Source organism: Crinia signifera, chromosome 11, assembly GCF_055691185.1.
Source record: "Crinia signifera chromosome 11, ASM5569118v1, whole genome shotgun sequence".
NCBI classification, from domain to species: domain Eukaryota; kingdom Metazoa; phylum Chordata; class Amphibia; order Anura; family Myobatrachidae; genus Crinia; species Crinia signifera.
In genome coordinates, this window is record NC_139227.1 from 81,492,908 (window position 1) to 81,513,183 (window position 20,276).

Here is a 20,276-nt window from a genome sequence, read left to right on the forward strand (position 1 = left end):
AGTAATTGATGGAATGAGTTTCATTTCAACCAACTGCCCTTTCTGCGTGGAGTTTGTATGTTCCTTATGCCATTTGTTATCAGTTCCCTTTAGTGCTTTGGTCTCAAATAGTGGTAGTTTAAAGGGCATATGGCAAATTGACCATTGTGTATGTTTTAGGGACTTTGCATTGTAACATCTAATGGATAACCCCATCATACTTAACCAAAGTGGCACCAGGTGCTGTAAAAAAAACAAAACACATTGGGGTCAATTCAATATGGTGCGCAGTGGATAGCAGAGGGAGCTCCCGCAGCATTTCTAATCATCGGTGCGCTAACGCTGACTGGTCGGTTTCTGTTTCGTACCCGTTCCTGGGCATCAATGCTGTTTTAAGCCCTAGAACAGGGCAAACCGCATCGCTGCAGGGCACGCGAGTCAGAAAATGCCAGCACTTGCTACTTAACACCCGCAAGTACCACGAGAATTCTTCAACTTGGCAGCGTGCTGATTAGATTTGCTGCGGGAGCTCCCTCCCGATGCAATTCACTGTGCACCGTATTGAATCGACCTCATTGTGTGATCTCAGGGCAATCTTTTCATGAAAGCCCTGTATCATAATGTATTAGGCTATTTATGTACTTTCTGTCATCTGGTCCGGTGCAGTGTGTAAATATATATGCCATAATCAGTGGCGTAAGTTTGTTCCAGTTGACCCGCCACACATACCAACATAGCCACAGAAGGGATATTGATGGCTTTCAATGAATGGATTTAAACTTGCAGGGGAGGAGAGGTGCCCCCTTGAGATCAGGAGCCCAACGCTAGATGACCCCATTGCCTCCCAGAGTTCTGGCTCTAATTATTCCTTGCTCTCTAATAATAAGTTTGGCTTTGGTTATCCTTTATAGATGCCCGCATGGCTCTGATGGCAGAGCTTGGCTCTGGTTGCAGAAACATTTTTTTTTTTCTGTTTTTGTTTCAAATAGAGGAAGGAAATAAACAGTAAAGTTAATGTACAGATTGTGTTTCTTCTAATCTGTTCCTGCTTTGCTGAACTTCGGCACATATTAATACATATGATTGCATAAGCAGCCAGTGTGCACGCTAAGCTATCACTGACTGCCACTGAGGCACAGTACATTATAGGAACACCACCCAAACAATGGCAGCCTCCACAAGGTTATATGTAGTTGCTGGATCCAATTTAGATAAAGGACCTTTCACGGGCAGGGGCAGAGGGAGCAAGGCCAGTGGCATCACACTGTCACTATCCACGCCACCACCTGCTGCCTTCAGTAATCAGGTGGCGAGTCAAGCGAACCCGCAAGGTTACATTTGGGCTCCCATGTTTGGGACCTGAGACATCAAAGGTCCTTTCTCCAAATTGGATATCGACCTAACCGTGCAATTTAATCCAATCATTTATGTAATGCACAGTTGCTTAATCCCTTGTAATATCCAGTTTATTAGGGTGACCACTTGATATTCACAAAGATACATTGGCTAATGATGTAGTTGGACATATACATAATATGTACCAGGAAATAATACGAACACATGTTAATTCCCTGTGAAAACTTTTTTGTCTGTGTTCAATTATAAAGAGCCTTTTTTTGTATTTGAGTTTTGTAATTCTGTATGTATTTAAACTAAATGCCCCTTATCGCCTTTGGTTATGTCTTTATTGTTCTGCTGAATCTTTTGATTGGGTCTTACTGGTTATTTTCTAAAAGAGCTTCTATAAGGTCAGGGGAGATAGATCCAACACCATTTAAATGGAAGCTTCTTTACCCACTCACCAGTGTAACAATATGGGAAAGACCTGCAGATTTATGACATTTCTGTTACCTTATCTGTGAGGAACAAGGTTAATGTCGGTCAGTAAACTTCTGTAACCTCTCCCCATATTGTGTTTACAGCCTATAGTGGTCTGAGCTGCAGCCAACTCTGGGCTGTATTCACATATTGCAAGACTTGGCTGTCTGTCTCATCCAGTTGTTTTCAGATGTTCGTTGTGTTTGTGTTGTTTTACTATACCACAGAAAGTAATGAACATGTTAATTTGAGTGAATTCATTAATATACCAATGTTTGCTGATTCCCTTCCCCCTCCTTTCTTTGATTGAACCCATCCCCATTCATTAATCTCTACTTGTTTTTTTTTTTTTTATAAAATCCTAGGAAACCTTTTTGTATTAATGTGAGCATGTTGTCAGCATTACCATAATACCGGTTGCTGTAAAGTGACAACAAATTGGTATTGGTGGAATTGAAGAAAATATTTAATTAACTTAAACCAAAAATCACATATAAACAAACACGCGTCAGGAAGTGTAGAGGCACAAATGTAGGCGTTACCAGATACCCCACTTGTCTACAAGTGTGCTCGTCATTCATTCCTCAGTACTAAATCACAAGCCCTTCTACCCCGGCAAAGTATTTTCCAAATATGTCTTACGTCAAAGACGTCTGCGTTGTTCCTCCGTTAGAGCTGTACCCAAATGTCATTCCCTGTCAGCGGCTGCCCCCATAGACGTATGCGGAAACATTATCCGTCACCGGACATGTGGCCGATTTGGCAGGTAAAGCAGATGCCAATGTATTTTTTGCTGGGTACACAAATGGCTGCAGGGGCATATCAAAGATAGAAAGCAGCAAGTACAGACAAGAGCATTGATTAATCCCTTTGTCTGAACTGTCCCGGAATAACAAAGCAAATCACTGCTGCTATTTGGTGTAGTGTCCAAAAGCTGCTATTTTATAAGTACAGAGCAGTTCCTTTAGCTGTATAAGCAACCGGGATGCAGACAAAATCCCGACAAGGACAAAATCCCGACAGGGTCAAAATCCCGACATTCAAAATCCCGACATAGAATGTACAAGTGAAACAGTCTACATGACTTTCGGTCGACAGGTGCGAGGTCGACATGGGTTTTTTCACTGTTCTTTGAACTGACATGTGCCGACAGGCGGTATTTCATGCCCTACCATCTACTAGGGCATGGTGGGAGAATAAAATAGTGTGCCGAGCGCAGAGAGGCTCCGTGCCCGAAGCATTGCGAGGGGCTGCGGTTCACTTGCAACTGTGTCCATGTCGACTGTGTCGACATTCGTGTGAAAAAACCCATGTCTACCTCGCACCTGTCGACCGAAAGTCATGTAGACTGTTTCACCTGTATATTCTATATGTCAGGATTTTAACCCTGTCGGGATTTTGTCCTTGTCGGTATTTTCACCCATTCGGGATTTTGACCGTCGGGATTTCATACCGAATCCTAAGCAACCAATGCAATTACTTGCCAAAGTTGGAAGAAACATGGGGCCAAATGTAATAGGGAGTGAGGATCAGAAAGTGGGAGAGTTTTCACATTTATTTGTTTAAAGCGGCAATCATTTACTGTGAAACACCAGGTTGATTTATGCCATGTAAATGATTGCCGCTTTAAAATAAAAAGGGGAAAACTCTCCAAAAATTTGTCACTTTTTGATTCTCCCACCCTATTATGTGATGTCAAATCTTTCAAGCTAAATTACATTAACAAATAAAAACAATTAGTGCTTATCGGGCTCAAAAGTCAGAGATCCATTGCAGTGATTAAGCCTAACTCAATATGCACGCCATGCTGTTCCACTCCTCTGCAGGTAGCCTCAAGGAATACAAGCAGCTTGGTTAGGTTTATATACTGTAGATAATGCAGTCAAATCTGTTTTTTTAGAAGCTGAATGTTAAGTTCTGTACAATGACCGGTTCATGTCTCCACTGTCCCTTAACTTCTTCAGTGTTAATAATGACTCCTAATTATTTTGCCTAATTACAGTAATCCCCAGCGACCATTGTAATTCTGCTACCTATGGCATGAATCATTGCTTATAGTCTTAAGACATCCATCCGCTAGTGCAAGGTATCGTACCACGCCAACACACCCGGCAGCTCCGGGGCAGCTGGACCGCATATGATACATCGTATGCGGTTCTTTTGCATATGATATATCGTATGTGATCCCATTCATAGCTGCGGCATCCGATAAATAGTCATGGTGGCCATGACGCTCTGCGACTGAGATCCACAGATTGGAGCCCGAGGAACATTAAAAGCTATATGGCCACTTGTCATCTGGTCCCTCATTCCGGAAACTCAGAATCTAAAGAAAAGTAGCCATATTGCACGATTGGATGGGGGACTTTAGATTGTAAGCTTATTGGGGCAGGAACATCTTCACCTTCTGATTTCTCTCATTGGGCCAGATGCACTAAGCTTCAAAAGTGATAAAATGCAGAGTGATTAACAATCAACCAATACTGACATTTTTTAAACAGTCGGGGACATGGAAGTTAGGAGCTGTTTGGTTGTTGATCACATTTGAAGCTTAGTGCATCTGGCCCATTGTATGTAATATGTTTGTATTCCGAATCACTCAAGCGCTGGTGTAATATGTTGGTGCTTTATATATAATAAGTATGGCAGCTGTTCAGAGTGGTTCAGGAACTAAGAAGAACGAGTTTGAATGACCGCTTTGCAGACTAGAATGCACAGTCTGAATTCATAAGCAGGGGTGGAGCCAGTGATGTCATTGTATACTGCAGGGCGTCTTTAGGATTTTGAAGTCCTTAAGCAAAGAAATTTGTTAAAACCAGGCTTACCTACCCTCCCCGAATGGCCGGTAGGCTCCAGAAAATGGTGCCCCTCCCCCCCTCCTGGCCCCCCGGGAAGGTGGGCAATTCTCCCGCATTGGCCCCCGCCCCCTCCTTCCGTGCTGCACTGAATACAGGTTTTCGCAGGTCCGTGGGGAGGGACGGGGCTAAAATGAAGTGAATCTTGCATCATTTTAGCCCCTCCCCTAATCCGTGGACCTGCAATTTGCTTTGTTTGACTGCCATGGAACGGGGCTTGGTGACGTCTGCCCTGCCCCTGGAGAGGAGAAAGGAAAAGTCGTCAAGTATGGTTAAAGGCCCTCTAACGCAGTCACAGACCTATTCTCTATTGTGGACAATATATAACACATGTCATGTACTATATTGTGCCCAAACCAAAATAAAACCACAATCCTACAAATACTTTAATATCTGCAGCGATGTAAAATTATACAATGCATCATCAATAGCTTTTTAGCAGCACCAGTAATTATAACCAAATCACTTGTTTCCTTTCACCATAAAGATGCTGCCTTCCGCTCCTTCTCCCCAGCCTGGTCTCTCAGGACCTGCAGTAATGTAGGCCAAAGCCTCACTGTGCAATTGAAAGCACTTGTGCATGGTCTCAGGCAGCCTTTGATATTAAGGCTCTGGTTTATGATCTCAGTGTTTTTGTTCCCTTTGTCCCGAATATCTAACTTGGCCACAAAGTATGGGACACTGGTTTAATCTGTAGATTGCTTCTCCTACTCAGGAATCTGGTAGATTAAGTCAATGTGGGAAACTCCCTGAAAACCCAGGAGAACAGACAGGCCATAAAGCCTTCATATCCTGTCTTTGATAAATGTCATTTTCTCCTTTTTAATAATACCCATAGGCATTTTCCTCTCACGCCAAGTCCAGAAATCCGCCAGTTGGTTAGATCGTATTTTTCATATCTCTATTTTTTTTTTCTAAAGATATATATATATTGTTTTTTTTTTTTATGAATAAATCCTCACTCTCTAAAGCTGTGATGGGGAACCTTCAGCCCTCCAGCTGTTGAACTACACATCACAGCATGCCCTACAACAGTTTTAGTATGGCTAAGTAGCAAAACTGTTGCAGGGCATGCTGGAATGTGCAGTTCAACAGCAGCTGGAGGGCCAAAGGTTCCCCCTCCCTGCTCTAAAGAAACACTCTTGTGTTTAATTAAAATAATGTGTATACGTTCAAGAATCGTCTGGCCTGCGAATTCGCAGCCCAGTGATCAGGTCTGAATAAACCCCTTAGATGGGGTAATACCAATTTGTTGGCTCTGTCCTGCCCCTCTTGTACCACTTGCTGTGTCACATTTCCTGATTATGAATTGTTTGTAAATACGATTGTTCTTAACCTAAAAATGTAAATGATGGTGTTTACTTGTCCGTTAAGGAGTAATTAAGTAGTAATGAGGGCAGCCATTGTATAAAACAGGACATGGGACACCTCTTACATGAAGTACATGAGTAAAGAAATAAAACTCATGACTTGGACTGAGTCAGGAATTAGAGGGAAATGATCCTTCGGGACCTGTTCTATCGGCCTATGTGCTCTGTCACTGTGCCCAGGCCAGCAGCAGCTAAGAATAATTTTATTGTGATACAGCGGGTAACACATGCGTGTGGTAACACGTGAATATATCTTTCCCGAGTTCAGTGATCAGAACACAATGTCTAGAACATGCAGTGTTGACCGTAACAAAAAAATAATTGAAAGGCCGTTTAACGGAAATCATTCTACCTGCAATCCCACAACGGAATTCATGTATTCTCCCTGTTTTAAACTGTAGGCAAATATTTAAATATTCTAATATACATAGTTCATATTTGTTACTAATAATAGTAATTAACGGAACGTTCTGGCCAGCCCTAAGATGAAAATACTGAGTTACCTATGAAATTAGTATATATTGTTTTATTTGAATACTGTCCATGTTACATGTGACAACCGCCCATGCTTGCTTGACCTTGCACTGTCATAGAAGAGCAGGGACATGTACTGTATCTAAATATGTGATTAATGCAGTTTGTACATGCTGCTTTGTAGCATAAAAATAAATATGCAACCACAATAAAGAGAAGAAAATAAATATGCAACTTTTCCATCCCTGTGCAATATAGCTGTATAAAGGGATTCTTGAGTCTATAACAAGTGAAGCTATAGCCTGTGTAAAGGGGACATTTACTAAGATGGGAGTTCTATTTCACATGGGATGTTGCTATGGGCAACCAATCAGATATAATCTATTATCTTCTAGAAGGTGCTGAATAAAGAAGTATAATCTAATTGGTTGCCCATAACCATTTCTGAGCAATCTACATTGCTCAGCAGTCTCACCCCGTGTTATCTGCTCCTACCTCCAATCTTTGTCTTCACATCTCCCTCTCTCCACAGCACACTATTCTATTCTCCCTCCATGCCCTAGCGGATGGCAGGGCATGAAATACCACCTGTTGGCTCAAAAAAGCCGTGACAAACCCATGTCGACCTTTTGACTGTCGATCTAATGCCCGTGTTGACATTTTGCCTGTGTCGACCAAACAACCATATAACCTTTCCAAATCCAGCAAGTTTGCAACAGATCAATTTGCTTTCACTTTCGGTAAATGAGTAATTTGGTCTGTCTAGTGGTCACAAGCCGTACTCCACCTCAGAGGTGAGGAGTAGTTAGCCTTATATATATTGATAACTCTCACAGTGGGGCAGATGTATTAAGCTTTAACGAGATAAATGCAAGGGTCCTAAGGAGAGATAAACGTCCAGCCAATCAGCTCCTTACTGACTTTTTTTCAAACACAGGCTGTAACATGGCAGTTATCAGGTGATTGGCTGGACGTTTATATCTCCTTATCACCCTTGGATTTATCTCTTGTTAAAGCTTAATACATCTGCCCCAGTGGCACATATACCTATGAAGGCATAGATTTCACAGGCACTTTGCATTTGCAGTAGTTGGCCGCTTGGTGTCTAGAAGAGGCTGAGCATGTATTATGGGGGTTATTCTGATTCACTCGGAAAGGCACAATCACTCTCTAATGGACAAAACCATGTGCCTTACAGGTAGGGCAGATGTAACATGTGCAGAGAGAGTTAGATTTGGGTGTTTTATTGTTTCTGTGCAGGGTAAATACTGGCTGCTTTATTTTTACACTGCAATATACCGGTAGATATCCGTTTGAAGTACACCCCCAACCCAAATCGAACTTTCTCTGCACGTTACATCAGCCCCACCTGCAGTGCACATGGTTTTGCCCATTAGAGAGCAATTGTGCCTTTGCGAGTGAATCAGAATAACCCCCTATGTGTATACTATTGCTTCTCTTTGTAAGGATAATTTTAGTGATGTTTACATCCTTTGCTCTCATTCCTGAGAGCAAAGGAGATGTTTAACAAATAACACACATACCTCTCGTATGAGGCATTCATCTGCCAAATGAGCAGTGACCTTCATATTTCTGTTATCTCCCTTTAGGATTGCTGTATTACCATGCCAAATGTTTGGTTAATGATCATGCCGTACTGTGTGCCTATATATCATGCACCACGTCTAAACATCTAGTATGGGATAAGACACTTGCTGCACCAGACAGTTGTGCGGAGTACAGAACATCTCACGGATTCCAAGTTGATCGCCAGCAATAGCTGGGAGCAAATTCACAAAATGTGTTATGCAATATGGAGGGTAGTATCATAGGGTAGATTACCTAAATCTGACCATAAGCTGGTGTACAAATAGCTTATTATCAACTGCAGAGGCTGCAGATTATGGATTTAGTGATCCGGCATCAGCTGAGACTCATAATGGTCCTTTTATGCTAAACTTTAAACTGGACATGTCACTTGGAAATGGTGTTTTCTGATTCCGTAATTCATCTAAACGGCTGCAGTGTAGTAAGCGCTATTTCCCAGAATCCCTTTCTCTTTGTCAAAGGCTTATTTAAGCAGCTGATGAAAAAAACTAAAATGTTTGTTTTAAGACTCCTAATAATCTGTATATTTACAAAGTTATAAAGATTTGTAATATCAATATCTGTGACAGTTGCAATGCATAGAAGTAAATGTGCATTAAATTGACTATAATTTTTCTCATACAGTATTTAAGTGGAAGGCAAATCTAGGCTGCAGTGCTGATGTCAATGTGGTAATTACCGTCTAATATCCCTTTTACACCGCCGCAAAAACCCAGGGTTTTCCCTCCTGGACCCGGGTCAGCGACGGTGTAAAAGGGGTTAAGCTGTGTCCCTTTAAACGGGACTTCTACCCAGATCCTGACCAGGGAAGAACACGGGCAGTGTAAATGGGCACGCCAGGTCATCCGGCCCGGCTCAGGTTTACATCAATGGGGGAAGCCAACCTCCAGACTGCAGCATCCACAGGTTGGACGGTGTGCAGGGTGAAGGCGTGCAGTGTAAAAGGTAATAAACGCCAGGTCGCACCCGGGTTGAAGCTGGGTCAAAAAACCCAGGTGGAACCCGGCGTTTTGGTGTAAAAGGAAGAGACCTAATAAACAGACAGCACTGGAAACGTATCTGTTACAGGAAAACTCTCATTGTGGTTTAGCTGTTGACAAAAATAAATATTATGCAAATTTCCCATCCCTGTTCTATATACTGTAGCTGTATAAAGGGATTCTCCATAACAAGTGATGCTATAGCCTGTGTAAAGGGGACATAGGTGGGAGTTCTGTTTCACATGGGATGTTGCTATGGGCAACCAATAAGATATAATCTATTATATTCTAGAAGGTGCTAAATAAATAAGTAGATTCTGATTGGTTGCCCATAGCAATGTCCCGTGTGTAATAGAACTCCAATTTTAGTAAATTTCCCCCTAAGTGTCTAGAACAGAGGTAGACCAGCTCTTGCTGACATGGAACTACAAGTCCAAGGATGTGATGTTAGCGGCTATTACCTGTAGCGGGACAGCAGCTGGCCTGCTATGGATTGTGTAAAGTAGAGAAAGTTACACAATGACGTGCTTATAGAGAGATTGCTCCTGGCACGTAGCCAGCTAACTCAGGGACTTCTTAGAAAAGTGCTTCCTAGAAGTGTTTATGGAACACGGCCTATCACGTAGAACGGGGACCTTTACCTCACATACAGACACACTTTATTGCATTACCTATTATGTGTGTTTGCATTGTGCTATGGAAAATAATGTTAAGGTTATTTATACCTTTTTTATTTTTTTTATTAATCGATTGATACCTATGCTTGTATAATAGTGCTGGGGACTCTTAAGAGATTTACTCACGGTGCGATATACTTTCTATTCAATCCCGATTCGATCTCATTTTGATAGCCTAGCACCGAGTACACATTCGATTTGGACTATTCAGTACAGATCTGTACTCTATATTCATGACTACAAAGCATACTTACCTACTTTTGAAAACGAGTTTCAGGGAGATTATAGTTGGTAATAGAATTTTGCAAAGCGCCCCCATCGAGGGAGCGTTTCATGCTCCACCCAAAGGGCGTGGCTAGTTCCATATACGGAGAGATTGTGAAAAGAGATTGGGAACGTGGCACCTAGAACCGTGGGTGCGTCCTGCTACATCTGAGAGGAATCTTGTAAAATGACTTGTATCCAAATGTAGATGAGCCCCAAAGCAGTTAGTAAGGGCTACTATACCTGGTAAAGTGCTGGGAAATGGCGCTGATGATTCAATGTAAATGTATCTATCTCTTATTCTCTGCAAGTTTCATGGAAACCTCCCAACCCCTCTACACTGGTGTATAATCCTGCTCCCACACTGACCAGTGTGATAAGCTGTCACAGGGGCTAGTACTGGAACACTGCCTGCTGCCCTTTACTCACACATGGAGTGTAGCCAAATGAGTGCACTGGCACAACACACAGCCAGTTGTTCTAGGATAAGACCTTGGTTTCAAGTCCAAAATAGTGTTAACCCCTTCTCTTCTAACACCTATTAAGGATGATATGTGATGTAAGTAGGGAGAAAATATTTCTTGCATTGCACTAGTAGGCAGACATTGGTCTTGGTTTAAATGGCATTGCAGCAATATTAAATTAATTCAAACGAATTGTAATGTTAAAATATAATATATTCATAAGCCTGTTCGAAGCAAATGCTTCAAAAGCTAGTCTTTTACCTTGTGAGATGTAGTTTCACTCTCGGCCAGCAGATGGCAGTGTTTCAGAGACACACAATCAGACACTAGACCTATATATATCTAGTGTCCGTGAGTCTCCGAAACACTGCCATCTGCTGGCCGAGAGTGAAACTACATCTTTCTCACACATGCACAAACACAGAAGGTAGCAGAGTAGCTTTCGAAGCTTTTGCTTTGAGCGGGCTTACTAGTAGATGATATCTCAATACTCATCTCTGAGGTGAAGTACCGACATTGGCCACTAGAGGCCATTCATTAACAGAAAGCGAAAGCAAAATGATCTGTTTCAAACGTGCTGGATATGGAGAGAGGGAGCGGTGAAATCAGAGATTGGAGGTAGGAGCACATAGGGACTTAGACGTCAGTTTGTTGGGCTTTTAACTAGTGACTCATGTCTCCGTCTGATGCGTGTTGTCTTCAGTTACATGAACACGGACACTCAGCCACCATTGTACCTCACTTAGTAGTTCTGGGATTTATCGAAATTGATCTCAAATTGCATTTTAGAAAGGGATCACTGTTCCTATTCGGATTGAAAATTCTGCTCACTGGTAAACTCAGGGACTAGTTGGTCCATAGCTGCAGCTGTTGTCAGTCTGTGCTGTGGTGAGCATTCAGCCCTACATTTCCCCCCAAAAGCACAGTGTATCTCTCTTGTGATCCTCATAAGTGTCAGTAATCCCATTCTAATCGTTAAGTTTGGACTGGACTAAGCCAATAGACTGGAACACAGGCCATGCTGACGGGGATGGCACACACAAATGCCCATGTGCGCATTCCAAGCTAAACTGGTCCTATCATCTGAATGGATGGCATTTCATTGACCCCATTACTTCACTTGAACTGAATGTGAGTAATCAGAACAGGCAGAGTCCCAATAACATAACTGGTAATAATATCATTGTGTGCAAGTTGTTCAGTGCTTTCATATTGCTGCCCTCTACTGCTGAGACAGAATGTGGCCACTTCCCGTTTCTCAAAGGTTTCAGAGCAACACATTAAAGAAGACATTGATCTTGACCTTTCTATTGAGATCCTTCGGCTAATGGGAGGAAAGCTGCACTAACTACTACAAACACAAGAGCTCTTTCGAGGGGCCTACCTAGTGGGAGGGTTCCTCTGTAAAATACCTCACTAGCTGTTAGCGCAAATTTCAGGTATGCATCTTAGAACACAAGCTTAGACCAGTACTGGTTCTACAGTAGTAGTGAAACAAGAAGTCCCACAACCGTTCACAATGCTAGCTAGAAGGTGCCTGCTTTTGTTGTAGGGGATGTTAAGGTTTCTTAAAGGGAGTTAAGAAATTGTACCAAATTAGAAGTTATTATGGTTGCGTAAAAATCTTGAACTATGGGGTTGATCCTATTATTATTTGCACTTTACGGCTGATGGAAATCGCACAAAAGTGAAGGGCACTGAGCAATTTTGAGTGGATTTGGGCAGAAGCTAGCCTGCGAAGGGTACAACATTGGGTGTTTGTTGTCAGCGTTTAAACACAGCGGAAACAGCACCTCACACCCTTCACAAATAACCAGCTTGACCCCTATATGTCTAGAACCTGCAGCTCCTCCAATGGGGATCCACTGGACACAGTATTTGCTGCAACGCCAATGTAGGGGGTTATTCAGGCCTGACCGGTTCTGTGCTAATCTGCGATCAGGTAATTGCCGCCCTACCAGAGTGAACGGCTTGCAAATGATTTTTCCACTGTGTGCAGTCTGTGTGTAGTCCAGGACTTACTCGGTGGCTGAGAAAGGAACCGGCTGTTCGGGGCCAGAACTAACGTCACATGACTTCTCTTTAAACGCATCAATACACCTGTGTTTTCCCTGACACTCCCAGAAAACGGCAGGTTACCACCTCCAAATGTGGGCTTTCTATCAATTACCTTGCAGACGTCCTGCGGGGGAAAAAAGCAGGAGTTTATTGCAGCACAGTTGTTCAATTATAACCTGCCCTGCGAATTTGCAGCAGTGTGATCTGATCTGAATGACCCCTGTAATCCTAGTATTTAATAGCTGTATAGCATTGTAACCCCAAATGGATGAAATGCTGATTAGCATTGACAATCGCTGGTGTTTTGCAGGAGGTGATAAATCACTCTGATATTGCACATTTCAGAGAACACGGCTACTTCCTTCCTCAGACAAGGGTAGTTCATGTTCCTTTGCCTGAGGAAATTGCCTAAATGCTATGTACTACTGAGATACGTAGGTTTAAAGGTGACAGAATCTGTGATTTTTGTAGGTTAGACACTAAATTTATGGCAGCGATCGGTTCTAATGCACAATCCAATTTATAACTGATTGCAGCTTTAATTCACCACCTGTTACATAACCCCCAAATAATACTAAGTGCAACTTGTTTTTAAATTAGAACATTTTGAGTTACACTATACCATGGAGAAGAGGGTACAAATAAAATAACACAAAGGAAAGATGCAAACATATTAATAATAGTATAAAGTAATACCCCTTTTACACCAAAAGTCCCGGATCCGACCCGGCATTTGGAACAAGGATCCAAGCCAGGTCGGATCCAGGATTTACCCCATTTACACTGCGGTGCAGTGTAGACGGAGGAGACGCGTGGAGATGACATCATCTCCAAGTGGCAGGACCGCGGTCATCCCCGTCACGACCACTGATCGCCGTGCTGGGGGGCAGCCCAGCACCAAGGTAAGCTGCTGGGCTGTCCCCAGCCCCGTGCACTCCCCAGCCGTCATCCAGGTCGTGCAGAGTATAGCAGACTGCAGCGGAGGCTGCGTGTGTGCCCCCCTGTCAAACTTGCGGACGCTGCGGTCCGCAGATTGGACGTCTCCTATTCATGTAAACGGGAGCCGGGTCGGATCACCCGGCCTACCCGTTTAAACCGCCACCTACCCAGGTCCTAGCCGTGTTCTACCCAGGTCAGGACCTGGGTAGAAGTCCCGTGTAAAGGGACATGGCATTACCCATTTACACCGCTGCAGACCCGGGTCTGACCCGCCGCTGACCTGGGTTTTTGCGGCGGTGTAATAGGGGTATAACGTAGTGTATGATAAACAGCCCTGCATATGGCAGCTATAACCACATGATAATTACTATTGAACACCGTCAAACACGTGTCGAAGCTTTATGTACTGCTGTCCTTCAGTTGCGCCTAGCCTCTTACCAACAAGTCCAGGCTTGTTTATACTATATCATAATGACAAAGCAGCCCAATACTACCTCACCACACACTATGCACCTCTGTATTTTATAATGGGCAATAATATAGAGAAATGTAGTTCTATGGAGATCTTGCCATTAACTAATACAGCACATTAAGGGTCTGATTCAGATCTGCTCGTAGCGGGCAAAATTTGACCCCTTCCACGATGTTTGGGGTTTGCAAATGCTCGTTTATGCGCATGTGCAAACCCATTAACTGCAGAGGGGGCGGGCGGGAGCAGATACCATGAAACGGTTGAATGTCAACTTGGGAAAGCAGGCGGAAAGGCAGATGGCCATCTTTGGCTGCAATAAAAGTTAGTCTTCACATTTCCGAACAACCATCAAAGTATTTTTCACCCATTTGGCCGCATGCAAGGGGGTGCATTAGGGTGTCCATTTGGTTTGGAAATTATTTATTAAATGGTAGTAAAGATGGGGGGGGTGTTTCAATTACTCGCCGATCCACATGTTTTTAGCGACATTGTGGAGACCGTTTCGACTTCATATAAAAAATAAAAGTGAAACTGCATATGCAAAACCTAACTAAAAACTCCAAAAACTGCCGCAATTGAATACCCCTCTATGGGGTAAATTTTACTAGAGGTTCTAACAAAGATGTCATGTTGCCCATAGTAGCCAATCATATTCTGTCTGCAATTTCTCTATTGCATTCTAGAAAATGATAGACAGTATCTGATTGGGTAACATCAACTATTTTTTTTACATTTACACGCGCATGAGTGTGAGCTTCCGTGCGGGGCCATTGATGCATGTGCGGGGCCTGAGTACTAAGGAGGGGATGATAAAACCTGGAAGATGTGGCCCCGCCCCCCATGAAAAAATTCTAATGGAAAATACTTGGGTTCCCTCAGCAGCAGCCCCATGGCCCTAAATGGTACCCTCTAATGCCGCTTTCCACGTCAGACCCGGCGCATTCACATTAAAGCCGTGTCGCCCATTATACTGAGTGTTTAATTATAACCCGGGTGGAATTGCTGGATTGCTCGACCTGGGTTATAAAGTTTGGTGCTTTGACACCACACCTTGACCTGGGTCTTTAAATCTGCATCCCGGGTCCGAGGTGTGGTGTGAAAGGGATCTTAGAGGCCTGGAAAATTAACTGTTGTCATACATCCATGAATTCCAAGATCTAGATGTTGTTGTGTGTTTTTTTTCTTTTTATAATGTAGATTAATATTACACGAAGTTTTCTTTCCTCCAATCTGACGTTCTTCTTCTTTTATCCCTTAGGAGAAGCTGGTGCAAACATTATTGATGTCTCTAAGGAGGCGAGAAAACGGTTCCTGGGTCCTCTGCACCCATCCTTTAACCTAGTCAAGATCATTCGGAACTGCCTTTACAAGACCCTGCCAGATGATGCACACGAGCATGCCACCGGGCGGCTGGGCATATCGCTGACACGGGTGTCTGATGGGGAGAATGTGCTGCTGACACAGTTCAACACCAAGGAAGAGCTTATACAGGTACCATCGTCTGGGGCATTGATCCCATCAGTTATAAAGAAGGAGTTTATGTATTTATCTATATAAACATAGTTGTTCTTGTTTTCAATAACAACATTGTTTCTGTCCTTTAATTCGGCCCTCTTTGTCTTGCAGGCCTGTGTGTGCAGCACGTTTATACCTGTATACTGTGGACTCATCCCTCCATGCCTGCAAGGAGTAGTAAGTACAGGACACATCGTACCTAAGTTCCATTGTGTTGCTATCTGTCAGACAGTGACATGGTTAAAAGAGAATGAAAGCCGCTGCAGCAATGTCTGTTTATTATAGAAGAGTGCTGTGCACGATTGGGCTGGCTGTGGCTTGCAGTTCTAGCACATTATGGCTCCTTGCACAGGAGATAAAACACAGTGTGACAGGTGACTTCTGTACTACTGAGCTTCCACAATCACTGTCATTTAGCATTATTGTCACATGAAAAGGAGGCAGAATTCTACACCGCTCAGCAGCCGCTGTATGGAAGATGCCTGTTTTGCAGTCTTTCAGTACAAATACCTTTTTTATGCTGACTTTCACACTGGTTGCAATCACTTATGGCCTACACAGGTCACATGACATTCACCACCTCCAGTCATATAACAGAATAGATCTATCCATCTGTGTCCTGAATTAGCATAATCCTGCCTACAATAGTGCTGGAGGGCAAGGTCAGACCAACCCATCCTGTAAAGTACATTTAGTTCACAAACGTCAATTTGCTGACTAATACCACTTTCACATCGCAGACCCGTTTTAAAAACCGGTATTTTAAACCGGTAATTAAAACGGGTCAGAGCCTTAATAGTGGCCAGATTACCGTTTTAAATGCAGGTTAAAGTGTCATTCACATTGCAGTTGAAACGTTTCATTCTGAACACGTTTCAAGGCAGTGTGTGAGACTGAGGAGGGCGGCGGGTGACAGGAGCAGGGTAGCCGGCCAGCAGCGAGTCCCGGGCAGACACTTGTCCTCTGACCCTGCGGGCACGTTGATGCGTGCAGCCTCCCGAGTGTCCCCCAGCTGCCTATGTCCCAGCGGGGCTCTGATTTCCCACCCAGTCCCCATATTCTACCTACCTCTCCCTGTGCGGCGATATGCCAGCCAACATATTTCTCCCTGTGTCCTCTGCAGACGCTCCCAGCAGTGCTGCCTCAGCCGCAAGCTGTGTAATTACAGATGAATTAAGAAGCACCCGGAGCCCAGGTCCTGATGTAACTGAAGTCTCACATGCTTGCTGCAGCCCAGCTACTGTAACACAATCTCATCCCCGAGACACAGTCCTGCCCTCTCATCTCTAGCCCTTATCTAGCATATCGTAATATGCCGCGGTTCCAAATGTGACGCAGTGAAGCCGGGGGTAGAGGGGGACAGAGCCGCGGAGGGGAGATGGAGCCCTGGGACGGCGTGCGGCAGAGCCTCGGTTACATGTAGCGGGCGGGGGTATGACGAGGAGCGGGGTGACGATGCTGTAATACCAGTCGGGGAGAGGGAGGATGGCCGTGGGATTAGCTCGGGAGGGCAGTGAGCTGAGTGACTGCTGAGGGGAGCGGGGGTCGCGCACGGTCCTGGGGAGGAGAGAGATCTCCAAGCCCCAGCGCTCACCTCCGCTGGCTATTTGCGTCCAGCCTACCCCGCTCGATCCCCGGTGCCTGCTGACATATAGGAGGGGAGGGGACGCCACAAATTGTGCTTGTGCTTGTGTTGTTTGCCTGAAATACCGTTTCAGACAAACTGTACACATTCACATTGCACAAAAAACGGCAATGAACCGTGTAGGACTCTGCTTTTTACACGGTTCGAAATGCCAGTTAAATTGAAACGGTAAATCGGCTGTGGTGCATTCACAGTGCAGCCTTAAACGTTTTAAAAAGGGAAAAAAACGGCAATATACCGTTTTAAAAGTGCGATGTGAAAGGGGTATTAGGGGGTATTATTGTTTATTTTGTTTTCAAACCCTGGGTGAGATTCAATAGGATGAGAGATTCAGAAAGTGAGATATTTGGTAAGAAATCTCCAGTTTCTTTAAAGCGGCAATCATTTACACTTCAAAATCAAACACTGATAGATTGAATTTCATCTATTATATGCGGAAACTGACGATATTTCTGAATTTCAGAAATAAAGTCAGGGGGTGATATATTTAATAGTCATTTAATATGATGAGAGATTCAGAAAGTGAGAGATTTGGTAAGAAATCTCCAGTTTCTTTAAAGCGGCAATCATTTACACAGCAAAACCAGTTTGATTTGTTTGAAGTGTAAATGATTGCCGCTTTAAAGAAACTGGAGATTTCTTACCAAATCTCTCACTTTCTGAATCTCTCATCATATTAAATATGACTATTAAATATATCACCCCCTGACCTATTAAATATATCACCCCCTGACTTTATTTCTGAAATTCAGAAATATCGTCAGTTTCCGCATATAATAGATGAAATTCAATCTATCAGTGTTTTTCATTTCTTCCCGACTTTGGGAAACATTCTGAAAGTCAAAAAAGATGGGGATCGGCGAATCCACGACTTTTAAGGCGGAAACGGCCTCTAATTCTCCAATTCAGCATCCATTTCTTCAAAAAGCCAAATCTGCAGCGGCGAGTCCCATCGGGAAAGTGCCGGGATTGAATAGGGACTGGCCGAGTATCGGAAATATTGGCCGAGATTGAATACCAAAATTGGTGCAATTGCTTTGTTTTTTGCACATATTATTTATAACCAATAAAAAATGCAGGATAAATGTGGACATTGCGCAATAGCTGGAGAACGGGACATTTATGTTAGGGTGGAAATATATAGATTTAATAATATGCAGGAATATTACCTGCTGATATATGATCTAGAGCATCTACATTGGGAATTAACTGCACTCCTATAATTATGCCACCTGTAATTAATCTCCATCTTCTCACCCCATCAGAGGTACGTGGATGGTGGAATTTCTGACAACCTGCCTCAGTACGAGCTGAAGAATACCATCACCGTCTCGCCCTTTTCGGGCGAGAGTGACATCTGTCCACGCGATGGCTGCACCAATATCCACGAGCTCAGAGTCACCAACACCAGCATTCAGTTCAATCTCAGTAACTTGTACAGGCTGTCCAAAGCCCTGTTCCCTCCTGAGCCTCAGGTACTGGCAACTCATTGTGCATGATCATATGTGTGCGTGGGGAGACTTAGGAGGTCATTATGGTTTGCTCGGTCCCCGGCGTGATCGCACCGGGGACCGACGTTTTAGTACTGCGCATATACACAGGTGGAGTTCGCATGTGGCCAACCATGAAATATTTATGGGCCCGCACGCAGTGCTTCGCGTATATTCACTGGGCTGTGGGTGGCGTTACAAGGCTCGCCAAGCAGCGAACTAAAGCTGTTTAGTGAGCCAATCAGAATGACCTCCTTATTGCTATAATTGTTCAGCTGTGCATAGTGTTTAATAGAAAGGCAGCACTGCCCAGCATTTACTTGGGCGTGCACATCCAAACCTTACTACTCTATCTCCACCTATTGGCACAAGAAAGGAAGTACAGGATAATGTGTCATTCGGTATGAAGAATATTAGAAGGGACCATATAAACGCATAAGAAGCCTATTCAAAAGCAGCAAAAGATCTTTTGGGGCCTACCATTTCAGGGTATTTTCTAAGCGATCTCACTAGATGGTTTTCAATATTCTCCTACATCGCTCCGTGTGTACGGGCAATAGCGATGTGTAGCCAGAGAACACTGGGGCAGATGTATTAAGTCTTAACAAGAGATAAATGCAAGGGTGTTACAGAGAGATAAACGTCCAGCCAATCAGCTCCTTACTGACTTTTTTCAAACACAGCCTGTAACATGGCAGTTAGCAGGTGATTGGCTGGGGGCGTTTATCTCTCCTTATCACTCTTGGATTTATCTCTTGTTAAAGCTTAATACATCTGCCCCACTGTCCCTGACAGATTGCTCAGCACACAGCGCTGACACCTTGCTGTGCAGCTCTGTTTGCTGATCTACATTGCCCAGATCGCTCAGCAACATCTCCCGTGTGGAGTCCCCTTTAGAGCAGGTAGTGAATTGTATTGGATTTCTGGTGGGTCATTAAGGTTTTATGCCCAAAGTGTTATAAGGTTTAGTGATTGTGTGAATGATTCAGAGGCTGATCTATGCAGATATTTATGCTAATGCCAGTATTCCCATGTCTATCCATCCGCATGCACTGGTTTCTAGGGGGTAGATGTATCAAGCAGTGATAAGGGAGGAGAAGTGATAAAGTTCCTGGTACTTTGTCACCAGCCAATCAGCTCCAAACTGTCCATTTTTAAACCCAGCCTGTAACTTTAAAAAGTCAGGAGCTGAATGGATGGTGATAAAGTACAAGGCACTTTATCACTTCTCCTCCTATATCACTGCTTCATACATCTACCCCACAACTGTAACTCTCATCGTCCTTATTGGCACTAAAACACCCGTTTTTGGGGGTTAACAGCAAATATTATGTATCCCCTGAATGTATTAAAGGGGGACCGCAGCAGGAATCTCCAATCCCCTCTGCAGCACCGCCGGCCGCCTCCCCCCCAGTTTTCTATGGGGGATGCGAAGCTACCTGATGTATCAACATCGGGCAGCTCGGCTTTGCATCCCTGGGCTATCGCCATTCTGGGATGGCGATAGCCCATTGTAGCCTATAGCTACACATCGCATGTACAGACCCCCTGGCTTCCGGGTCAGCGCCTCACAGGGACGGGCTCCTTTTGGAGCCCTGTCCCTGCACTGTCAGGGATGATACATCCCTGTGATGTGATCGCATTTTACAATGCAATCACATTGCGATG

At 43.8% G+C, this 20,276-nt stretch overlaps 1 protein-coding gene across 2 annotated transcripts in view; it reads left to right on the forward strand.

Moving 5' to 3' along the window:
- Nucleotides 1-20,276, forward strand: part of PNPLA2 (patatin like domain 2, triacylglycerol lipase) — a 36,165-nt gene that overhangs the window by 6,997 nt on the left and 8,892 nt on the right. For both annotated transcript variants that reach the window (XM_083165406.1, XM_083165407.1), the window contains exons 3-5: nt 15,217-15,449; nt 15,585-15,650; nt 18,384-18,593. In XM_083165406.1, coding sequence (XP_083021532.1) covers nt 15,217-15,449; nt 15,585-15,650; nt 18,384-18,593 — 509 coding nt within the window. The remainder of the gene's footprint in view (nt 1-15,216; nt 15,450-15,584; nt 15,651-18,383; nt 18,594-20,276) is intronic.